At 37.4% G+C, this 19,918-nt stretch overlaps 1 protein-coding gene across 5 annotated transcripts in view; it reads left to right on the top strand.

Annotated features, from left to right (window-relative positions):
* BCKDHB (branched chain keto acid dehydrogenase E1 subunit beta) overlaps positions 1–19,918 on the top strand; it is a 632,618-nt gene that overhangs the window by 119,176 nt on the left and 493,524 nt on the right. For all 5 annotated transcript variants that reach the window (XM_049896118.1, XM_049896136.1, XM_049896108.1 and 2 more), the window contains exons 7-8: positions 8,357–8,454; positions 10,293–10,403. In XM_049896118.1, coding sequence (XP_049752075.1) covers positions 8,357–8,454; positions 10,293–10,403 — 209 coding nt within the window. The remainder of the gene's footprint in view (positions 1–8,356; positions 8,455–10,292; positions 10,404–19,918) is intronic.

The raw sequence follows: 19,918 nt of genomic DNA on the forward strand, positions 1-19,918 counted from the left end.
AAATAATGAAGACTTGTTTCTGGGTATTATACAGAGAAATCATTAGTCACTCCCTGGCAACTTTTCAAAGGAGGTGGGCCAAGATGCCAACCCATTTCTCTGGGGTGTGTGTTCCAGGGATTTGCTAATCACTAGTTGGCACCTCTTTTACAAGGCAGGAAAGACAGGACTCTTGAATGGCGGCCACTGACTCACAAGTAAGACGGAAAGTGTGCAGTGGCCTCAAGCCTTCTCTACTGGGATGCAGATCTTGCTGCCAGAGGAAAGAGGACTTGATGATGGCAGAGAGCCCACAATCAACCATTGGCATGTTTGCCAGAGGTTGTCAGTGTCTTTCTTGACTCTCACTTTGGTTAACAATTGAGAACAGCCAAATACACTACCTCAGTTTAATATGTCTGTTTTTTTTCCTATCCCTTAGTCCAGTCCAATTCCTGTCTGAAGAGTTGACTTTAGGAATGGTTCCTGTCTTGGGCTATCAGAGGGTCTGGGGACCATGACCTCTGGGGTCCTTCTAGTCTCAGTCAGACCACTAAGTCTGGTCTTTACGAGAATTTGGGATTTGCATCCTACTGCTCTCCTGCTCCCTCAGGGGTTCTCTGTTGTGTTCCCTGTCAGGGCAGTCCTCGGTTGTAGCCAGGCACCATCTAGTTCTTCTGGTCTCAGGCTGATGTAAGTCTCTGGTTTATGTGGCCCTTCTGTCTCTTAGGCTCATAATTACCATGTGTCCTTGGTGTTCTTCATCCTTTCTTGCTCCAGGTGGGTTGAGACCAATTGATGCATCTTAGATAGCTGCTTGCTAGCATTTAATACCCCAGACTAATACCCCAGACACCATTCTCCAAAGTAGGATGCAGAATGTTTTCTTAATAGATTTTATTATGCCAATTGACTTAGATGTTCCCTGAAGCCATGGTCCCCAAACCCCTGCCGCTGCTATGCTGGCCTTCAAAGTGTTCAGTTTTTCAGGAAACTTCTTTGCTTTTGGTTTAGTCCATTTGTTCTGACCGCTCCTGTATTGTGTGTTGTCTTTCCCTTTACCTAAAATAGCTCTTAATTGGTGACTGTCTAATTAGTAAAAACCCCTTCCTCCCTCCCTCCCTCCGCCTGCCTTCTCGTAACTATCAAAGAATATTTTCTTCCCTGTGTAAACTATTTTTCGAGTTCTTATGATAGTGGTCTCATAAAATATTTGTCCTTTTGCAAATGACTGATTTCATTCAGCATAATGCCTTCCAGACTACTCCATGTTATGAAATGTTTCACGGATTCATCACTGTTCTTTATCAATGCATGGTATTCCATTGTGTCATTGCCTTGGTTGCTTCCCTCTTTTTGCTATTGTAAACACCGCTGCAATGAACATGAGTGTGCATATAGCCGTTCATGTAAAGGCCGTTATTTCTTTAGGATATATTCCAAGGCACAGGATTGCTGGATCGTATGGTAGTTCTACTTCTAGTTCATAAGGAAGCGCCAAATCGATTTCCAAAATGGTTGTGCCATTTTGCATTCCCACCAGCAGTGTATGAATGTTCCAGTCTCTCCGCAACCTCTCCAACATTTATTATTTTTGTGTTTTTTGGATTAATGCCAGCCTTGTTAGAGTGAGATGGAATCTCATTGTAGTTTTGATTTGCATTTCTCTAATGGCTAATGATCGTGAGCATTTCCTCATGTATCTGTTAGCTGCCTGAATGTCTTCTTTAGTGAAGTGTCTGTTCATATCTTTTGCCCATTTTTTAATTGGGTTATTTGTCTTTTTGCAGTTACGTTTTTGCACTGTCATGTAGTTTTTAGAGATCAGGTGCTGATCGGAAATGTCAGAGCTAAAAACTTTTTCCCGGTCCGTAGGTAGTCTTTTTACTCTATTGGTGAAGTCTTTGGATGAGCATAGGTGTTTGATTTTTAGGAGTTCCCAGTTATCTAGTTTTTCTTCTGCTTTGTTAGTAATGTTTTGTTTACTATTTATGCCATGTATTAGGGCTCCTGATTTTGTCCCTATTTTTTCTTCCATGATCTTTATTGTTTCAGATTTTATATTTAGAATTTGATCCATTAGAGTTAGTTTTTGTGCATGGAGTGAGGTATGGGTCTTGTTTCATTTTTTTGCAGATGGATATCCAGTTACACCAGAACTATTTGTTAAAGAGACTGTCTTTTCCCCATTTAACTGACTTTGGGCTTTTGTCAAATATCAGCTGCTCATATGTGGATGGATTTATGTCTGGATTCTCAATTCTGTTCCATTGGTCTATGTATCTGTTGTTATACTAGTACCAGGCTGTTTTGACTATTGTGGTGGTATAATAGGTTCAAAAATCAGGTAGAGTGAGGCCTCCCACATTGTTCTTGTTTTTCAGTAATACTTTACTTATCTGGGGCCTCTTTCCCTTCCATATGAAGTTGGTGATTTGTTTCTCTGTCTCATTAAAAAATGTCGTTGGAATTTGGATCCAAAATTGCGTTAAATCTATAGATCGCTTTTGGTAGAATGGACATTTTTACAATGTTAATTCCTCCTATCCATGAGCAAGTTATGTTTTTCCACTTATGTGGGTCTCTTTTGGTTTCTTGCAGAAGTGTTTTGTAGTTTTCTTTGTATAAGTCTTTTACATCTCTGGTAAGATTTATTGCTAAGTATTTTATCTTCTTGGGGACTACTGTAAATGGTATTGATTTGGTGATTTCCTCTTCGATGTTCTTTTTGTTGGTGTAGAGGAATCCAAGTGATTTTTGTATGTTTATCTTGTATCCTGATAATCTGCTGAACTCTTCTACTAGTTTCAATAGTTTTCTTGAGGATTCTTTAGGATTTTCTGTGTATAGGATCATGTCATCTGCAAGTAGAGGTACTTTTACTTCTTCCTTGCCAACCTGGATGCTCTTTATTTCTTTATCTAGCCTAATTGCTCTGGCTAGGACATCGAGCACAGTGTTGAATAAGAGTCATGAAAAAAGGGTATCCTTGTCTGGTTGCTGATCTCAAGGGGACTGGTCTCAGACTCTGCATTTAGGATGATGTTGGCTATTGGCTTTGTATGAATGCCTTTTTTTATGTGGAGGAATTTTCCTTCTGTTCTTATTTTGCTGAGAGTTTTTATCATGAATGGGTGTTGAACTTTGTCAAATGCCTTTTCTGCATCAATTGATAAGATCATGTGATTCTTGTCTTTTGTTTGATTTATATGATGGATTACATTAATTGTTTTTCTAATGTTGATCCATCCCTGCACCTAGTATTAATCCCACTTGGTCATGGTGAATTATTTCTTTTGATATATTGTTGAATTCTATTGGCGAGAATTTTGTTGAGGATTTTGCATTTAAGTTCATGAGGGATATAGGTTTGTAATCTTCTTTTTTTGTGTGTGTGGTGTCTTTAACTGGTTTTGATATCAGGGATATGCTGGCTTCGTAGAATGAGTTAAGGAGTATTCTGTCCTTCTGTATGCTCTGAAATACCTTTAGTAGTAGTGGTGTTAACTCTTCTCTGAAAGTTTGGTAGAACTCTGCAGTGAAGCCATCTGGGCCATTGCTTTTTTTTTTGTTGGGAGTTTTTTGATTACCTTTTCAATGTATTCTTTTGTTATAGGTTTATTTAGTTGTTCTACCTCTGTGTTTAGGTAGGTAGTGTGTTTCTAGAAATTCATCCATTTCTTCTAGATTTTCAAATTTGTTAGAGTACAATTTCTCATAGTAGCCTGATAGGATTCTTTTTATCTTATTTTAAATAATTTTTATTGTGCTTTAAGTGAAAGTTTACAAATCAAGTCAGTCTGTCACATATAAACTTATATACACCTTACTACATACTCCCATTTACTCTCCCTCTAATGAGTCAGTCTGCTCCCTCCTTCCAGTCTCTCCTTTCGTGACTGTTTTGCCAGTTTCTAACCCTGTCTACCCTCCCATCTCCCCTTCAGACAGGAGATGCCAACACAGTCTAAAGTGTCCACCTGATACAAGTAGCTCACTCCTCATCAGCATCTCTCTCCAGTCCATTGTCCAGTCCATTCCATGTCTGATGAGTTGTCTTCGGGAATGGTTCCTATCATGGGCCAACAGAAGGTTTGGGGACCATGACCGCCGGAATTCTTCTAGTCTCAGTCAGACGATTAAGTCTGGTCTTTTTATGAGTGATATGATTCTTTTAATTTCAGTTGGGTCTGTTATGATATTGCCCACCTCATTTCTTATTTGGGTTATTTCCTTCCTCTCTTGTTTTTCTTTTGTCAGTTTGCCCAGTGGTTTATCCGTTTTGTTAATTTTTTCAAAGAACCGGATTTTGGTCTTGTTAAGTCTCTCAATTGTTTTTCTGTTCTCCATTTAATTCTGCTCTCATTTTTATTATTTGCTCTCTCCTGGTGCCTTAGGGTTTCTTTTGTTGCACTCTATTTGTTCAAGTCGTAGGGATAATTCTTTGATTTTGGCCCTTTCTTCTTTTTGTATGTATGTACTTATTGATGTGAGCTGACCTCTGAGCACTGCTTTAGCTCTGTCTCAAAGGTTCTGATAGGAAATGTTTTCATTCTCATTGGATTCTATGAATTTCTTTATTCCATCCATAATATCTTCTGTAACCCTTTTGTTTTTGAGCAGAATATTGTTCAGTTTCCAAGTGTTTGATTTCTTTTACCTGCATTTTTTGTTACTGATCTCTACTTTTATGTCCTTATTTTCAGAGTAGATGCTTTGTAGTATTTTGATGTTTTGGATTCTGCTAAGGCTTGCTTTATGATGTAATATGTGGTCTATTCTAGAGAATGTTCCATGTGTGCTGGAAAAGAAAGTATACTTGACTGCTGTTGGGTGGAATGTTCTGTATATGTCTATGAGGTCAATTTGGTTGATTGTGGCAGTTAGATCTTCCGTGTCTTTATTGAGCTTCTTTCTGGATATTCTGTTCTTGAACTAAAGTGGTGTGTTGAAGTCTCCTACTATAACTGTGGAGGTATGTATCTCACTTTTCAATTCTGTTAGGGTTTTTTTTTTTAATGCATATTGCAGCCCTGTTATTGGGTGCATAAATATTTAATATGGTTATATCCTCCTGGTATATTGTCCCTTTAATCATTATATATTGTCCTTCCTTATCGTTTGTGGTGGATTTAACTTATAAGTGTATTTTGTCAGAAATTAATATTGCTACTCCTGCTCTTTTTTGCTTATTGTTTTCTTGATGTATTTTCTTCCATCCTTGGAGTTTTAGTTTGTTTCTGTCTCTACGTCTAAGGTGTGTCTCTTGTAGGCAGCATGTGGACAGATTGTGGTTTTTCATCCATACTGCCACTCTCTGTCTCTTTTATTTGTGCAGTTAGTCCAATTATATTCAGTGTAATTTTGGATAGGTATGAGGTTAGTGCTATCATTTTGATGTCTTTTTTTTGTGTGTGTCGTTGACAGTTTCTTTTTCCCACTTAATTTTTTGTGCAGAGTAGTTTATCTTTATATATTGTCTTTTCCTCTTATTCATTGTAGTTGATTTCGTTTCTGCTGAGTTTCTATTTTTTTCTTGTGTTTTATTTTGGCTTGTTCGTCTCCTTTTTGGTTACCTGAATATTTACCTCTACTTTTCTGAGTTTAAACCTGACTTTTATTTCTTTATATCGCCTTGTCTTCTTCTCCATATGAAAGATTTATGGTTACGTTTCCTAGTAGTCCCTCTTTATTGATTTGATGTTGTCTTCTTTTACATAATGACATCACTGTTTCCCTGTTTTGAGCGTTTTTTTTTTTTTTTTTTTTTACATTGCTTTGTTTTTGTGATTTCTGTATCTGAGTTGACATCTGATTGCTCTGTCCAGTGTTCTAGTCTTGGGTTGATACCGGATATTATTGATTTTCTAACCAGAGAACTCCCTTTAGTATTTCTTTTAGTTTTGGTTTGTTTTTTTTACAAATTCCCTAAACTTCTGTTTATCTGGAAATGTCCTAGTTTCGCCTTCATATTTGAGAGATAGTTTTGCTGGATATGTGATTCTTGGCTGGCAGTTTTTTTTTCTTCAATGCTTTATATGTAAGTCATCCCATTGCCTTCTTGCCTGCATAGTTTCTGCCAAGTAGTTCGAGTTTATTCATGTTGACTCTCCTTTGTAGTTGACTTTTTGTTTATCTCTAGCTGCTCTTAAAATTCTCTCTTTACCTTTGGTTTTGGCAAGTTTGACTATAATATGTCCTGGTGACTTTCTTTTAAGATCTACCTTATGTGGAGTTCGATGTGCATCTTGGATAAATATCTTCTCATATTTTACGATATCAGGGAAGTTTTCTGTTAACAAATCTTCAACAATTCTCTCTGTATTTTCTGTTATCCTTCCCTGTTCTGGTACTCTAATCATGCGTAGGTTATTTCTCTTGATAGAGTCCCAGGTGATTCTTAGGGTTTCTTCATTTTTTTAAATTCTTTTATCTGAGTTTTCTTCAAATATTGGTGCCAAGTGCTTAATCTTCAGCCTTGGCGATTCTGCCTTCTACTTGCTCAATTCTGTTCCTTTAACTTTCTATTGAGTTGTCTAATTCTGTAATTTTATTGTTAATCTTTTGAATTTCTGATTGCTGTCTCTCTATGGATTCTTGCAGCATATTCAATTTTTCATTAAGCTTTTGAATAACCTTTTAAATTTCTTCAGTTGCTTTATCTGTGTGTTCCTTGGCTTGTTCTGCGTGTGGCCTTATCTCCTTCCTCATGTCTTGAGGAGTTCTCTATACTAGTCTTTGGTATTCTGCATCTGGTATTTCCAGGAATGCACTTTCATCTAGAAGATCCCTTGATTCTTAGTTTTGAGAAGTTACTGAAGCAATCATCGTATGCTTCTTTATGTGATTTGATATCAACTGTTTTCTCCGAGCCATCTATAAGTTATCATGTTTTTTTATGTTTGCTTAATGTATCCTAGCTTATTGCTTTGTTTTGTTTTGATATGCCTAGGTAGGTTCCTTGAGTGAGCTAGCTTGATTATTTTTGCCTTTGAAGCTCTAATGTCCTGTCACCAAATGGCTAGAGCTGTTATTGGGTATATGAGCCTAGGAGCCCATTTACTTTTCTTGTATGAATTCTGCTCAGGTGTCCAGGTAGCTGGTCATTTAGTGTGTGGTACAGGCACTGTCCTACAGTCTCAGAGGTTCAGGGGTGAGTGGTGCAGATTCCGGATCTGGTTGCAGCTGGGGGTCATGCTCTGAACAAGGCAGGAGGCTGACAACCATTCTCCGAGTGATTATGAGGAAAGCGCGTACCTGTTCCCTAGAGAGCACAGGTGGGTGTGTTCTGCAGACAGACCATGGGCACCCAGTGCTTTTGGTTGTAAGGACTGGGAGGTACCAGTTATCCTTAGACCCCTGTCATAGGTGCCTGGGTGACCTGAGTCAAGCCACTAGTCCTTAGGCCCCTGATGTGGGTAGGTAAGGACCATGTTTAATAGGCAAAGTGGTGTCAGACAGCAAACACCCACCCCTCCACCACACAGCTGAAACAGTTGCAGCCTGCCAAAGGGCCTATTCTCTAAAATAGCCCCACACAGGTCCATGTGGGGCGGTGAGTTATTCAAAGTCCACAGACCATTTATGCCTGGACAGGAGCTGCTTCTGTCCTGGGCTCCCCAGGTTAGTGGAGCTGGTAGATTATCTTTTCCCTCAATTGTGAATTTATTCCTTCTCCAAGGCTGGGCAATGGCTCAGGTTGCTCAACAGGACCTATCTCAGGCCCAGGGAAATCAACAACCACTGAAGCTGGCTTGGGGGCTGGGGGTACAGTAAAATATACCCAAGAACTTAGGTTTTGCCAAGGGCACCGTACTTCTCTGGTTCTGGAGGTGTGAGTAGGCTGTGCGGCTGGCTGTTTCTCCCTGAGGAAAGTGTGGCCAAACGCTACCACCAGCCTGGTGTAGCCACTCCCGGGAATAGTGCCTGAGCATTCCTGGTGATTCAGGTTCAGGAACTCCTCTCTGCTTCTGAACCATCTCACCGTTCTCCTGCCTTTCAGTCCATTTTCTAACTCTGTCTTTGATGTTCAGGGCTCCTAGCTTGATAAATGTAATTGTTTTACTTTTTTTCCAGATCTTTGTTGTAAGAGAGTTTACCGAAAGTGTCTGACTACTTTGCCATCTTGGCCCCGCCTCCAATATTTGTCCTTTTGTGGTTGAGTTATTTCACTGAGCATAATGTCCTCCTGATTCATTCATGTTGTAAGATGTTTCACAGACTCTTCATTGTTACTTATTGTTGCATAGTGTTCATTGCATGTATGTATCAGAATTTGTTCATCCATTCATCTGTTGATGGGTCTTTTTTTTTATGTGCAAATGTCACAGGAGGAAAAATAATTAATCTTTTATTTTTCTTCCTGTTATGCATTCAGTGGAACAGGTTCCTGTAGAATCGTACTACATCCCACTGTCCCAGGCTGAAGTCATACAGGAAGGAAGTGATATTACTCTTGTTGCCTGGGGTACTCAGGTCAGTAACATTTGTCCGAACTGTTAATGCCCCTGTCATGCTTGGAAGCTCTCATTTTAAATCATAATACTATGAAGAATTGAAAATGATGTTGTCTTTATATTTCAAATTAAGTCTGTTTGGCTTTGGTGCTGTATCTATATCTGGTACCATTTTCTGACTTAAGGTGAGGTGCTTATTCAGTCATAGGAAAACATATAGGCGTGTACGTATATGGTGAAGCCATTAAAAATATGTTAAGGATTTACAGAAATGTATTACAAATATTTTCTTTTGAACCATGTATTATATATCCTCACTTCTCATTGCTGCTTTTTCACCTCACTTCTTGCCATCTGTCCTGATTACTTTGCCGTCCATGTGGACCCATCCGTTGCTCTAGCCTCAGAATTCCATACCTGTCTCTTTTCCAGTGAAGTTCCCCACTGATCAGCCTTCCCCAGGGCTTTTTGTCACATTGCTCTGCCTCCAAACTGTTAAGCTCAGGACTCTTATTTTCTGGTCATATTCATTTATACTTCTACCTCAACTTCTTTTGAAGGAATAGTGAGCTTTTCTTTTTCTATGTGAAGGAAATACTTGCTTATTTTAGAAAATTATAGCATAGTATCAAGAAGGTAATAAAATCATTTTCAATACTGCAAGCACCTACTCTCTTTTCCAGTTTATCTTTGACTTGGAGGACTATAGTACTCATGGTTTCTAACTTCCAATGGGATAATCATGCTGGCTGGCAAGTCCCGTTTCATTGATAGTGCCTACGGTGGTTGTCACAAACTTTTTCTGCTCTCTTTAAGTCCTCTTTTTTATCCACATCCCTGTCACCTGTAGTATGTTACCTCTTTTTTTCATAAGGAAATTAGAGTGTATTAGGTACTAACTCTCATAACCTGCTTTCCCTTAACACTTACCACTTCTGCTGCCAATCCTTTTCCCTTCCGTTTTGTCTTTGAAGAAGAGGTGTCTCATTTTCATAACTAACCTCTTCAAATCTGTTTTGAATTACATCTCATTTTAGTTTCTTCAGCACCATAAACCATCAAGTAGTCCTTATGTCTCCTGCATCTTCAGTTTCTCTTTTCCATGCTCCTTTTCTTAAAAAGGTATGTATCTCTTCACTCTCTAACATGTATCTCTTCTCCTCCTTACTTTTCCCTTAATACGAGTATATTTCCCTTCTTTCTTTTATCACTCAATTTGAACTACCAGTTTTTACTTTTTTTAGTTCCTTAACTTCCTTATGTTCTTGTACCTTGAGTTCTGCTCTCACTAAATTACTAAAACTGTTTCTGCTAACGTCATTAATCTTGTAATTGTTAGATCGCGCCTTTATCCCATATCTCTGTGGGATAGGATACTGACTATTCTTTCTATGAAGCCCTTTCTTCTTTAGCTTCTGGAATATGCTTTCTCCTGATTTTCTTTCTCTTTAACTTTTTTTTCTTTTTAATAAACTGCTTTTTTCTCTGTTTTCACCTTAAAAGTTGATGAACTGCAGGGTTCTATGATTGCTGCCCTTTTCTTTCTACATGCTTTCTCTAGAAACCCCATCTACGCCCATGGTTTTGTTTATGCTGATGTCTTTAGAGTTGCTATTTATAGTGCTGACCGCTCTTCTTTTTTCTAAGACTGTATTTCCAACTGTTTGTTAGACCTCTATATTTGATTATTTTGGCAGGATATTACATTTAACCTGTCGAAACAAGTTTATTAGTTCTCTATACAGATCAGTTCCTCTGACTTTAAACACCATGTCTATTAATGATGTCAGAATTCTATTAGTTTTCCAGGCCTGAACCCAGGTAGTCATTCTTTGCATATTTATTTCCTGCATTCAGGTTCATGTGATCCGAGAGGTGGCTTCCATGGCGCAGGAAAAACTTGGAGTGTCTTGTGAAGTCATTGATCTGAGGACTATTATACCTTGGGATGTGGATACAGTTTGCAAGGTATGAATACAGTAGTTCCTGACTTGGAATGGGGCTCTGCTCCCACGGCTTTGTTGTAATTCTTTTTTTTTAGTTTTCATTATTATCTTTTATTATCAATATGTTCATAAATTCAGTCTTTACTCGTCTTTGTGCATTGGAAACATTACATGTAAACTTACACATACATTTTAATACATACATACTTAAAAAAATACACAAATCTTAAAAATTTACTTGGAGGATGAAAGAGAGTTGTATGACGTTGGCATTTTGTCAGTTGCAGTAGTAACTGGACTTCAGGAAGGCTGTGGATCATCTGGATTATCCCTGAGAATGAGGATGGCATTTCTAGCTAGAAAATTAGTAGAGTTGTCTGTACGTTCCTTTTCTTTTTTTCTTCATGTATTTCGTGATAGCATCTCACTACTTCCCAAACCTGCCTATTAACTTTAATAAAGTGATCAGTGTTTGGGTCCATGTTTTCAAGCAACTAAAGCTTCTGATTTAGTTTAGAAAAAACTTCAGCTAATCTTTTCACTATAAAATTTTTTGACAAATTCTCTCCTTCCTCTTCCTCATTATCTCTTCTTCAGCATTTCTTTCCTCTGCTATATGGCAGTGTTTTGAACAGTAAATCATAAAGTTGAACATCTGTGAGTGAACTTCAGAGAATGATAACATCAGCAAATTATGCGCTGCAATACTGTATGTAGCACATATTGTGCTAAGATATAAAAAACAAAAACAGACAGTCCTAAGTGCAGTTCATCCTAACTAATTCGTCGTAAGTTTGGGACTACCTGTATAACATATTTCATGATTGATAGAATGTCATTTCTTCGGAATCTTGGGCCATATTTATTAAATGTTTGCAAAGAATTGTTTTCAAATGTGAGCTTTGTGAACATTTTCAACTTATTTAAAATTTTTAAGTTGGCAGTGTGAAAAGAATGTGTGCTGTATAATCAGCTTGATGCTCAGGAAATGAATTACTTTAGCGTTTCTTTTGTCTTCATAGTTCTTTTTGTTTAAAATATTACAAAACTGTGTTCTTCATGCAGCCAGCTTGGGCTGAGTTGTGTGAATAATGGAGTAGAGCAAAGAAGGAAGCACATCAGGGATATTGAGATCATCTTTGATTGTAACTTCTGATTGGTTATGGCCTGATAAGCTAGGTTTAATTCAGTCAGGTAAATGGTGTGGTTGAATTTTCATTTGTCTTCTCTCCAAAAGAGATAGGGATGGATTATTTTTAAGAAATCACTCTTTGTATCGCCTTAATAGTGTGGATCGCAGTTTTCATGTCAAGTTGTGTGATTCTGGCTGCTGATTTACAGTTTTTTTTTAATCTAAGTAGTCTCTTGAGCTTTGAGCTTTGGCCTGATTAAATTGATATTGTTCTTATTATGAATAGGATTCACATAGTATTCTTTCAAGAATATAATTTAATTCTCATTTACTTGTCTACAACTGATATCCATTATATTAATGTCTAGATAAGCCAAAGTGCATCTATTGCCATATTGGTATTAGGAAGATTAACCCAAAAAATCCAGTTAGGAAGATTAGGCTGTTTTTTTGTCATGGTCTTACCTCTTAAAGTTTAGGTAACAGTTACACGTATTATGCTTTTTCCTTGATTTGCTGCAATAGTAAGTGAGTCCCAAGACCTGGGATATTTTACATTCACTATTTTTTAGAGCCTTGGCATTCTCAAGCTTTCATGCATTGTTTCTTAGGTATGTTACATTAAGATAATCTGCAGATACCACTGCCATAGAAATGTAGGATGAGATGATTTTAGGTGAAGATCGTTTTATAATTTAGTACAGGATTTAAGATTTGTTACAGTAAATATTTTTATAGACTCACTTGACACTTGACATGGTTATGAATTGTTTCAACAGTATTCTGAGCCTTTATATTTGTAGTTGCCATAATTAAGAGCAGTATTTCAGATTGAGTTTTTTTGTTAACTGCATGGAAATAATAATTTAATGCTTTTTGCTGGCATTATCAAATCAAGTCAGACACAGAGTTTTCTTTCAATAGGGAAATGTTCCTAATTATGGTTAAACTGAAGCTGACAGTGTTTATACGAGATCAGGCTTCTTGTTTACAATAACCTTCACTTATCCTGAGGTTTGTAGTTTTAGTGTGAATAGTGCCTGTGCATGGGGATATGATATTTTGTCATAGAGAGGTGGAGGTTATTGATAGATGATTCGGGCAAGGACTTTTAGAACTGAATTTACTTATTTATATCCCTTCTACATCTCAAAAGGAGTTGTAGCAGTTTACAGTAAAAAATATATGCAATAACACCTTAAATCGGTGACTATGAAGGCAAAGAAAGAAGAGATACAGGAAGAAAGAAGGGGACATTTTAAATTTATTTCTCTCTATCTATCCATCTGTATGGAGTGCTCTTTTATTAAATCTACTGGTTGCATATTTTTATGATCCTGGAATGTAGATCCAGTTTCTGCAGGACTCTTTCCTGCTGAGAAAGATGATAGAGGAGACTAGAGACCTCCGCTAGTGAGAAGTGATGCACGAAACCTGACCTGATAGTGTCATTATTTTAGTTTTGTGTTGGGATGCATTCATCATGTTATTTTTCTAGATGATGACCTTCTAGTTGGGACAGTGAAAGCTAGCTTGTCGTTTCTTGATTACTTTGTGTCTATTTGTAACTCTTTTCATTGCTGATCATGGTACATCTTCTGTTTTTCTTCATGTAGCAAAAGAGAGCTAATTGGACACTTGGCTTTGTTATGGAGCCCTTATGGTGCAGTGGTTAAGAACTATGGCTGCTAACCAAAAGGTTGGCAGTTTGAACTCACCAGCTGCTCCTTGGAAACCCTGTGGCATAGTTTTCCTCTGTCCTATAGGGTTGCTGTGAGTTGGAATCAACTTGACAGCAGCGGGTTTGGGTTTAGAATAGCATCAAAAATTTTTCTAGGTAAAATTTAATGATAGGTATGTAAGAACTTTACAAAGAAAATCACAAAATATTATTCAGAGAAATTAATTAAAGGAGACTCAAATAAATTGAAGCATATACCATGTTAATCAATTGTAAGGTCAAGAATAGCCAAGACAATATTGAGAAAGAACAAAGCCAGAGGGTTTAATTAACAATATCAAGATCTATTTTAAGGCTATAGTGATTAAGACATTGTTGTATTGGTGTAAGGATAGAAAAGTAGACCAGTGGAACTGATTAGAGTCCAGAAACAGACCCACTGGTCATCTGATTCTGGACAAAGGTGACATTGCAAAAGGTGGTCTCTTCAATAAGTCATGCTGGTTCAATTGGGTATCCCTGTGGAAAATAATGTATCTGAACTCTTACCATGCAAAAGTCAATTCCAGATGGATTGCAGATCTAATTGTGAAAGGAAAAAAGTGTATAGCTCCTGGGAGCAAGCACAGGGGAATCTGTGCAGGCAAAGACTTCTGAAATAGAACAATAGAAAGGCTGATAAATTGGACTTCATTAAAATTAAGAAAATGTATTCATCAAAAGACACCAATAAGACTGTAAATAGACAGCCCAAAGATTTGAAGAAGCTTGTGGAAACTCATAGCCAGAAATATAAAGTACTTTTATAATGAAAAAGAAACAGGCAGACATCTCAATAGAAAAATAGGCAAAGGTTGGTTGGGCCCTTGACAAAGGAAGATCTCCAAATGGCTCCTAAACATGAAAAGTTGCTTATTTCTTTAGTTATCAGGAAATGCAAATTAAAACCACAATGCAGTACCACTAAAGACACACCATTCCGGCTAAAATGAAAAATACCTCAAATACCAAGTGTCTGCAAGGCTATGGAACCACCCAAACTCTCATATATTAATGTTGCAAGTATGAATTGGTACATAACTTTTGGAAAGTTGTTTGGCAGTATCTCCCTGAGTCCTGTGACCCAGAAATTCCACTTCAAGTGTATATGCAACTGAAATGCACAAAATAAATAAGCACAAGAATGTTCATAGAAGCACTATGTGTAATAGCCCCAACCTGTAAACTACCTAGGTGCCTGTCAACTGGATAAATAATAGGTAAATAGAATATTATTTTGCAATGAGGATGAAGGAAATAAAAAAATTAAAAACAATATTTTACTGTGTTTTTTGTGAAGGTTTACATAGTAGTTTATGTTCCCATTCAACATTTTTTACACAAGTTGCTCAGTGACATTGGTTACATTCTTCACAATGCATGAACATTTTCATAATTTCTGTTCAGGTTGTTCTATTTCCATTACTCTAGTTTCCTTGCTCCCTTACATTCTGTTGTTTTAAAGTATTTGTTGACCATTTAGTCTCGTAAAAAAACAAAACAAAGCAAAACGAAAAAAGCCTGTTGCAGTCGAGGCGATTCTGATTCATAGCGACCCTATAGAACAGAGTAGAACTGCCTCGTAGGGTTTCCAAAGAGTGCCTGGTGAATTCAAACAGCCAACCTTTTGGTTAGCAGCTGTAGCTCTTAACCACTACACCACCAGAGTTTCCTTAGTCTCATATAGGTGGTTTTTTAAAGGAGCACAGTAATATTCATTATTTGTTGAGCCAACTTGTTATTTAGTACAAGGTGACTTCAGAGGTTAGTTCTGTTTTAAAGTTTGATGAGTATCTTGGGCCAGTAATCTGGGGGATCCTCCAGTCTCAACCAGTGGAGTAGTCTTTTTTTTAAAGAATATGAGGTTCTGCCCCACATTATGTCTACTATTATATCAGGGCCCATCTCTTGTAGCCCTGGTTAGAACCGTTAGTGGTGGCCGGGTACCATCTAGTTCTGTTCTCAGGGCAGAAATAAAAATTTAATGGAACATTGTGTATTCAGCTCACAAACATAACTTGACTTAAAAAAGTCAGACTCAATATATACTGTATGATTCCATTTATATAAAATTTAAAAATAGACAAAATAAAGCTATTGTGTTGGAAGTCAGGCCAGTGATTACCATTAGGCAGATAATAATTAGAAGGGAGCATGGAGGGGAGTTCAGTTTTGAGTTGCTGGTAATGGTTTCTTGTTCTGGGTGCTGGTTACATAAGTTCAATTTTTGAAAATCAGTTGAACTGAATTCTTACGTGCACTTTTATGTATATGTGTTATAAAATGAAACCCATTGCCATGGAGTCAATTCTGACTCAAAGTGACCCTGCAGGACAGAGTAGAACTGTCCCATAGGGTTTCCAAGGAGCGACTGGTGGATTCGAACTGCGGACCTTTTTGGTTAGCAGCTGAGCTCTTAACCACTGTGCCACCAGGGCTCCATATGTGTTAAAATTAAAAGAAGCACTCTCCTCCCTTTGATTAGTTTCCTTTACTTCAGCTTGTACTGGGCCTTTTTTATAGACTCAGGAAGAACCTTTGGTGTGTTTTAGCCAGGAGGAGTTTCTTTTGTCATTCAGCCCTGTCCGTACCCTTTGTTCATTTTCTCGTTATAACCCAGCTCAGCTGTCACACTGATGTAAAACAGGAGCTCATAAGTAGAGCCGTTCTTTCCCAAGCCTTCCCTGGAGTAAGAACAGTGTTTAAGCGTTGTGGGCTTTAATGGACTTTCCTGCTGAGATACAGACCACATTCAAAATGAGTTAAAAAGTGAGCTGCACTGTTAACAAAGCAGTGGCTGAGCAGAATGCTGACAGTCCTTGAGGTGCTGTCAAACTTGAAAGAAAGGTTTTTCTTAAATGAGTAGAAATTCAGAGAAGCTGCCTATGGAAAAGAGTTTAACTTTTGACAGGCTTTGAAAGAAACTCAAAATTTCGAACATCATATTGTCATTTAACTTAGGCAGAATCAACTACATGTGCACTGCAAAAAAAAAAAAGAAAAGAAAAAATGATGCGGTGTAGGTGATACCCACATGTTTACAGAGAAAAAAAAATTGATTGTAATTCTTACACCCTTACACTTTAAATGACGATCAGATTTTATGTTAATTATTGAAATAAATATGAGTTGCCTTTATACCTTTACTAGCCAAAAAGTTGACAATTCGAACCCACCCAATGGTGCCTGGGAAGACAGGCCTGGCTATCTACTCCAGAGCATTTACATCCTTGAAAACCTTATGCAGCAGTACTACTCTGCACACACGGGTTCCCCATGAGTTGGAATCAAGTCGACAACAATTAACAACGTTACACCTTGGAGTCTTGATTTCTCTTTCTTTCATGCCCTGCCTTCCGACATTCAATCCAAAATCAGATCTTGTTGGCTTTACCTACACAGTATAGCCAAAATCTTACCACCACCTGTATTGCTGTTATCCTTGACCCTGGTCCAAACCACTAGCATTCCTCATCTTGGTTTTGGCTGTAGCATCCTAACTACTGTCTCTGCTTCTGACCTGTCCTTCCCATTGGCAGAATTGAACCTTTAAAACGTGAGTTAGATCATTTCCCTTCTGTTCTCAAAGGCCTCATTGATTTTCCATTAAACTTAGTGGAAAAGTCAATTTCCTTACCACGGCCTACACCTGAACTGACTACATTTCACATCCCATTGGCCCATGCATCCTTCCAGAAACGCTCTTTCCCCAAACACCCCATTGTTCACTCTTAATCTCTTAGGGCATTACTCAAATATAATCTTCTCATTAAGGCTTTCCTTGACTACTTTGTTTTGTTTTGAACCCCACCCCTCATACCAAGACTCCCTTTTACATTTTTTTCTTTCTTTTTCTCTGTAGAGATTAGCACTATCTAACGTATTATGTAATTTTATTATTTATATTGTTGATCTTTCTCTATTAGAAGGTAAGCTCTGTGATGGCAGGGATTTTTGTCTGTTGGTTCACTGTACCTGAAACAATTCCTAGAATAGGACTGATGCTCAATAAATACTTGCTGAATGATTATTATGGATATCAACAAGAGAAAGGTTGACAGTGTCCCATGAAAATTGTTATAATATCGAACTTTTCTGAGTTTGGTGCTTTTTCTTATTGTTGGTGCTTATACAAAAGTTTAAAAAGTAACTCTAGAATATGGCTTTATGAATAAATCCACTAGTTTATTTTAAATAAAACATTTATTTAAATGTTTCCCTTTGGCCTTGTGCTTTGTTTTATTGATTTTTTAAAAAAGTTATCCATTTTTTAATGGTATATAGAAATTACTGATTTGAATTCTCATTAGAATAGGACCATTTCATCTATTCTGAAAGGCAAAGTGAAATGAACTCTACAGAAAATCTCAGCTCTATGTAACCTTTGAGGAATGAATTTTTTTTTTAATTGTACTTTAGATGGTTTACAGAGAAAATTAGTTTCTCATTAAACAATTAATACACATATTGTTTTGTGATGTTGGTTGCCAACCCCACGACACGTAAACACTCTCCACTTCTCAACTGTGGGTTCCCCGTTATCAGCATTCCTGCCCCCTCCTACCTTCTGGTCCTTGCCCCTGGGCTGGTGTGCCCATTTAGTCTTGTTTTGTTTTATGGGCCTATCTAATCTTTGGCTAAAGGGTGAACCTCATGAGTGACTTCAGTACTGAGTTAAAAGGGTCTCCAATTCTGAGCATTGACAAATGAATTCTTATGAATAATTCCTTTTCTGCATAAATTATTGTTGTTGTTAGTTGCTGTCGATTTAATGCTCATTTTGTGTAGCAACTTTAAAACTTTTTTGACCTTTTGGTGGCACTTTTTTTCAAAATTTGTTCACTTAATATTTTGTCAAAGAAAATGTAATATATGTAATTTTATCTTTTCTAGATAATTCAGCTCAAATGAACATGGATTTTATATACCATGTTAAAACATTTACATTTATTGAGGTATATGGCTGTTTATCTATCTAATAAGTTGCTATGCTTAATTTTTATGGTTTTAAGCCTTTTTAAATTTAAATTTCATCGTAGTTTTTGCTGTCACATTATCACCTACGTGTGCGTGGGATCCAAATGACTGAACTTTATAACTGAGCAAGTAATTGGCCAGAGAAGGCCTGCAATGTTTCCCTATGAATCAAGAGCAGAAGCTTTTACTATTCAAATTTTATTGTATCCATTTGGGCTTTTCAGAGCCTTTTCTCCTCTTGTTTCCTTCTCTTCATTACAGGTGGGTCTCTGTCCTGTCATGGAATTCAGAGCTGGAGGAGATCAGCCTGGGTTAGTTCCTTTTTGTTCTTGTGCTGGCCCCAGGATTGACCTTCTGACCTTTATGACTTTCATGGCCACTATGTACTTTTTTTATGTACTGCTTCTTTTAAGGTTTTCTCTCTATTATATACAGTACAAGATACTGTCTCATGGCTTCTGTTTTTCCCCTATTCTCCTGAAACTATCTCCTATCTTTTTGAGATTCTTGGCAGGTACTTTGTTATTGTTGCTGTTTTTAAAATTTTATCAAGATTATGAAATAGTGTAGAAAGGATATTCTTTACTTTCTCCACTCTCCTCTTTTCCCGTTCCTTTCTCTTTTAAACTTAAATTGTGTAGCAGAAGATGAAGATGTGCCCATAGGTCCAAATGGTTGTTCTTTGGCTATGTATTGGGGCATTTCTGTCTCAGAGTATTTTAAGGGTAGTGTCTTTGTTACCTAGGGCCGCCATAAAAAAAAAAAAGTACCACAGTGGTTGTCTTTAATTAACAGGTGTGTATTTGCTCACAATTTAGGAGGCTAGTATCTGAATTTGGGATATGGCTCTAGAGGGAGGTTCTTTTTTGTCTATTTCAGCTTCTGGTAGCTGCTAGCAATCCCTGGCCTTCCTGGGCTCGTAGATGCACCTGCCATGTGTGTCTGTCTTCATAGAGCATCTTGTCCCCTGTATTCATCTCTGTGTCTATTCTGTTCTTTTTATAGCTCAGAAGTGATTATGTTAAGTATCCATCCTACTCTTGTATGACCTAATTGACATAACAAAGACCCTGTTTCCAAGAAGGATCACATACATACACAGGTATAGGGGCGAGGACTTCAACATATATTTTTGGGGGGATACAATTTTATCCATAACAGGTAGGTTATAGGAGTAGGACAAGGTTTCAGGGATATTAGATGTGACACAGAAGCTGGCGTGAATCCAGCTGTGGCATGAAGGAGTGACCATAGTTGAGAGGGAGGGCTCAGTATCTGGGAAGGGGTATTGTAGGTGTGGAAGTGGGAAGGAGTTAAACCTCAGTCACCTGGATGTGGGTAGTCATTTATATTTAAAGATCCAAGTTTGTATAGTCTTATGTATTTGCACCTGTGTCTTAATCAGTTTAAGTATTTGTGAATAGCACAAAGTATGTTTAGAAGGCTCATAGTACCATTGAAGAGATACAGAAACCTGTGGGTTATATATTGTGACATTAAGTCTGTGTAGACTTTTTAAGTTTTTTTCTTTTTTAAATAGAGCTATTTAGACTACCATAGATTTCATTTTTATTAAAATTGCTCACACTTGCAAGATAATGTTTATGGTCTATGCTTTGTAGTGAATGGCTCTAAACTGGTTTTATGAGGAACTTGAAGAATTTGCCTTTAGAGAGTCCCATAATGGTTAAGTCCTAGTAGTTATATA

Source organism: Elephas maximus, chromosome 1 (genome assembly GCF_024166365.1).
Source record: "Elephas maximus indicus isolate mEleMax1 chromosome 1, mEleMax1 primary haplotype, whole genome shotgun sequence".
NCBI lineage: Eukaryota > Metazoa > Chordata > Mammalia > Proboscidea > Elephantidae > Elephas > Elephas maximus.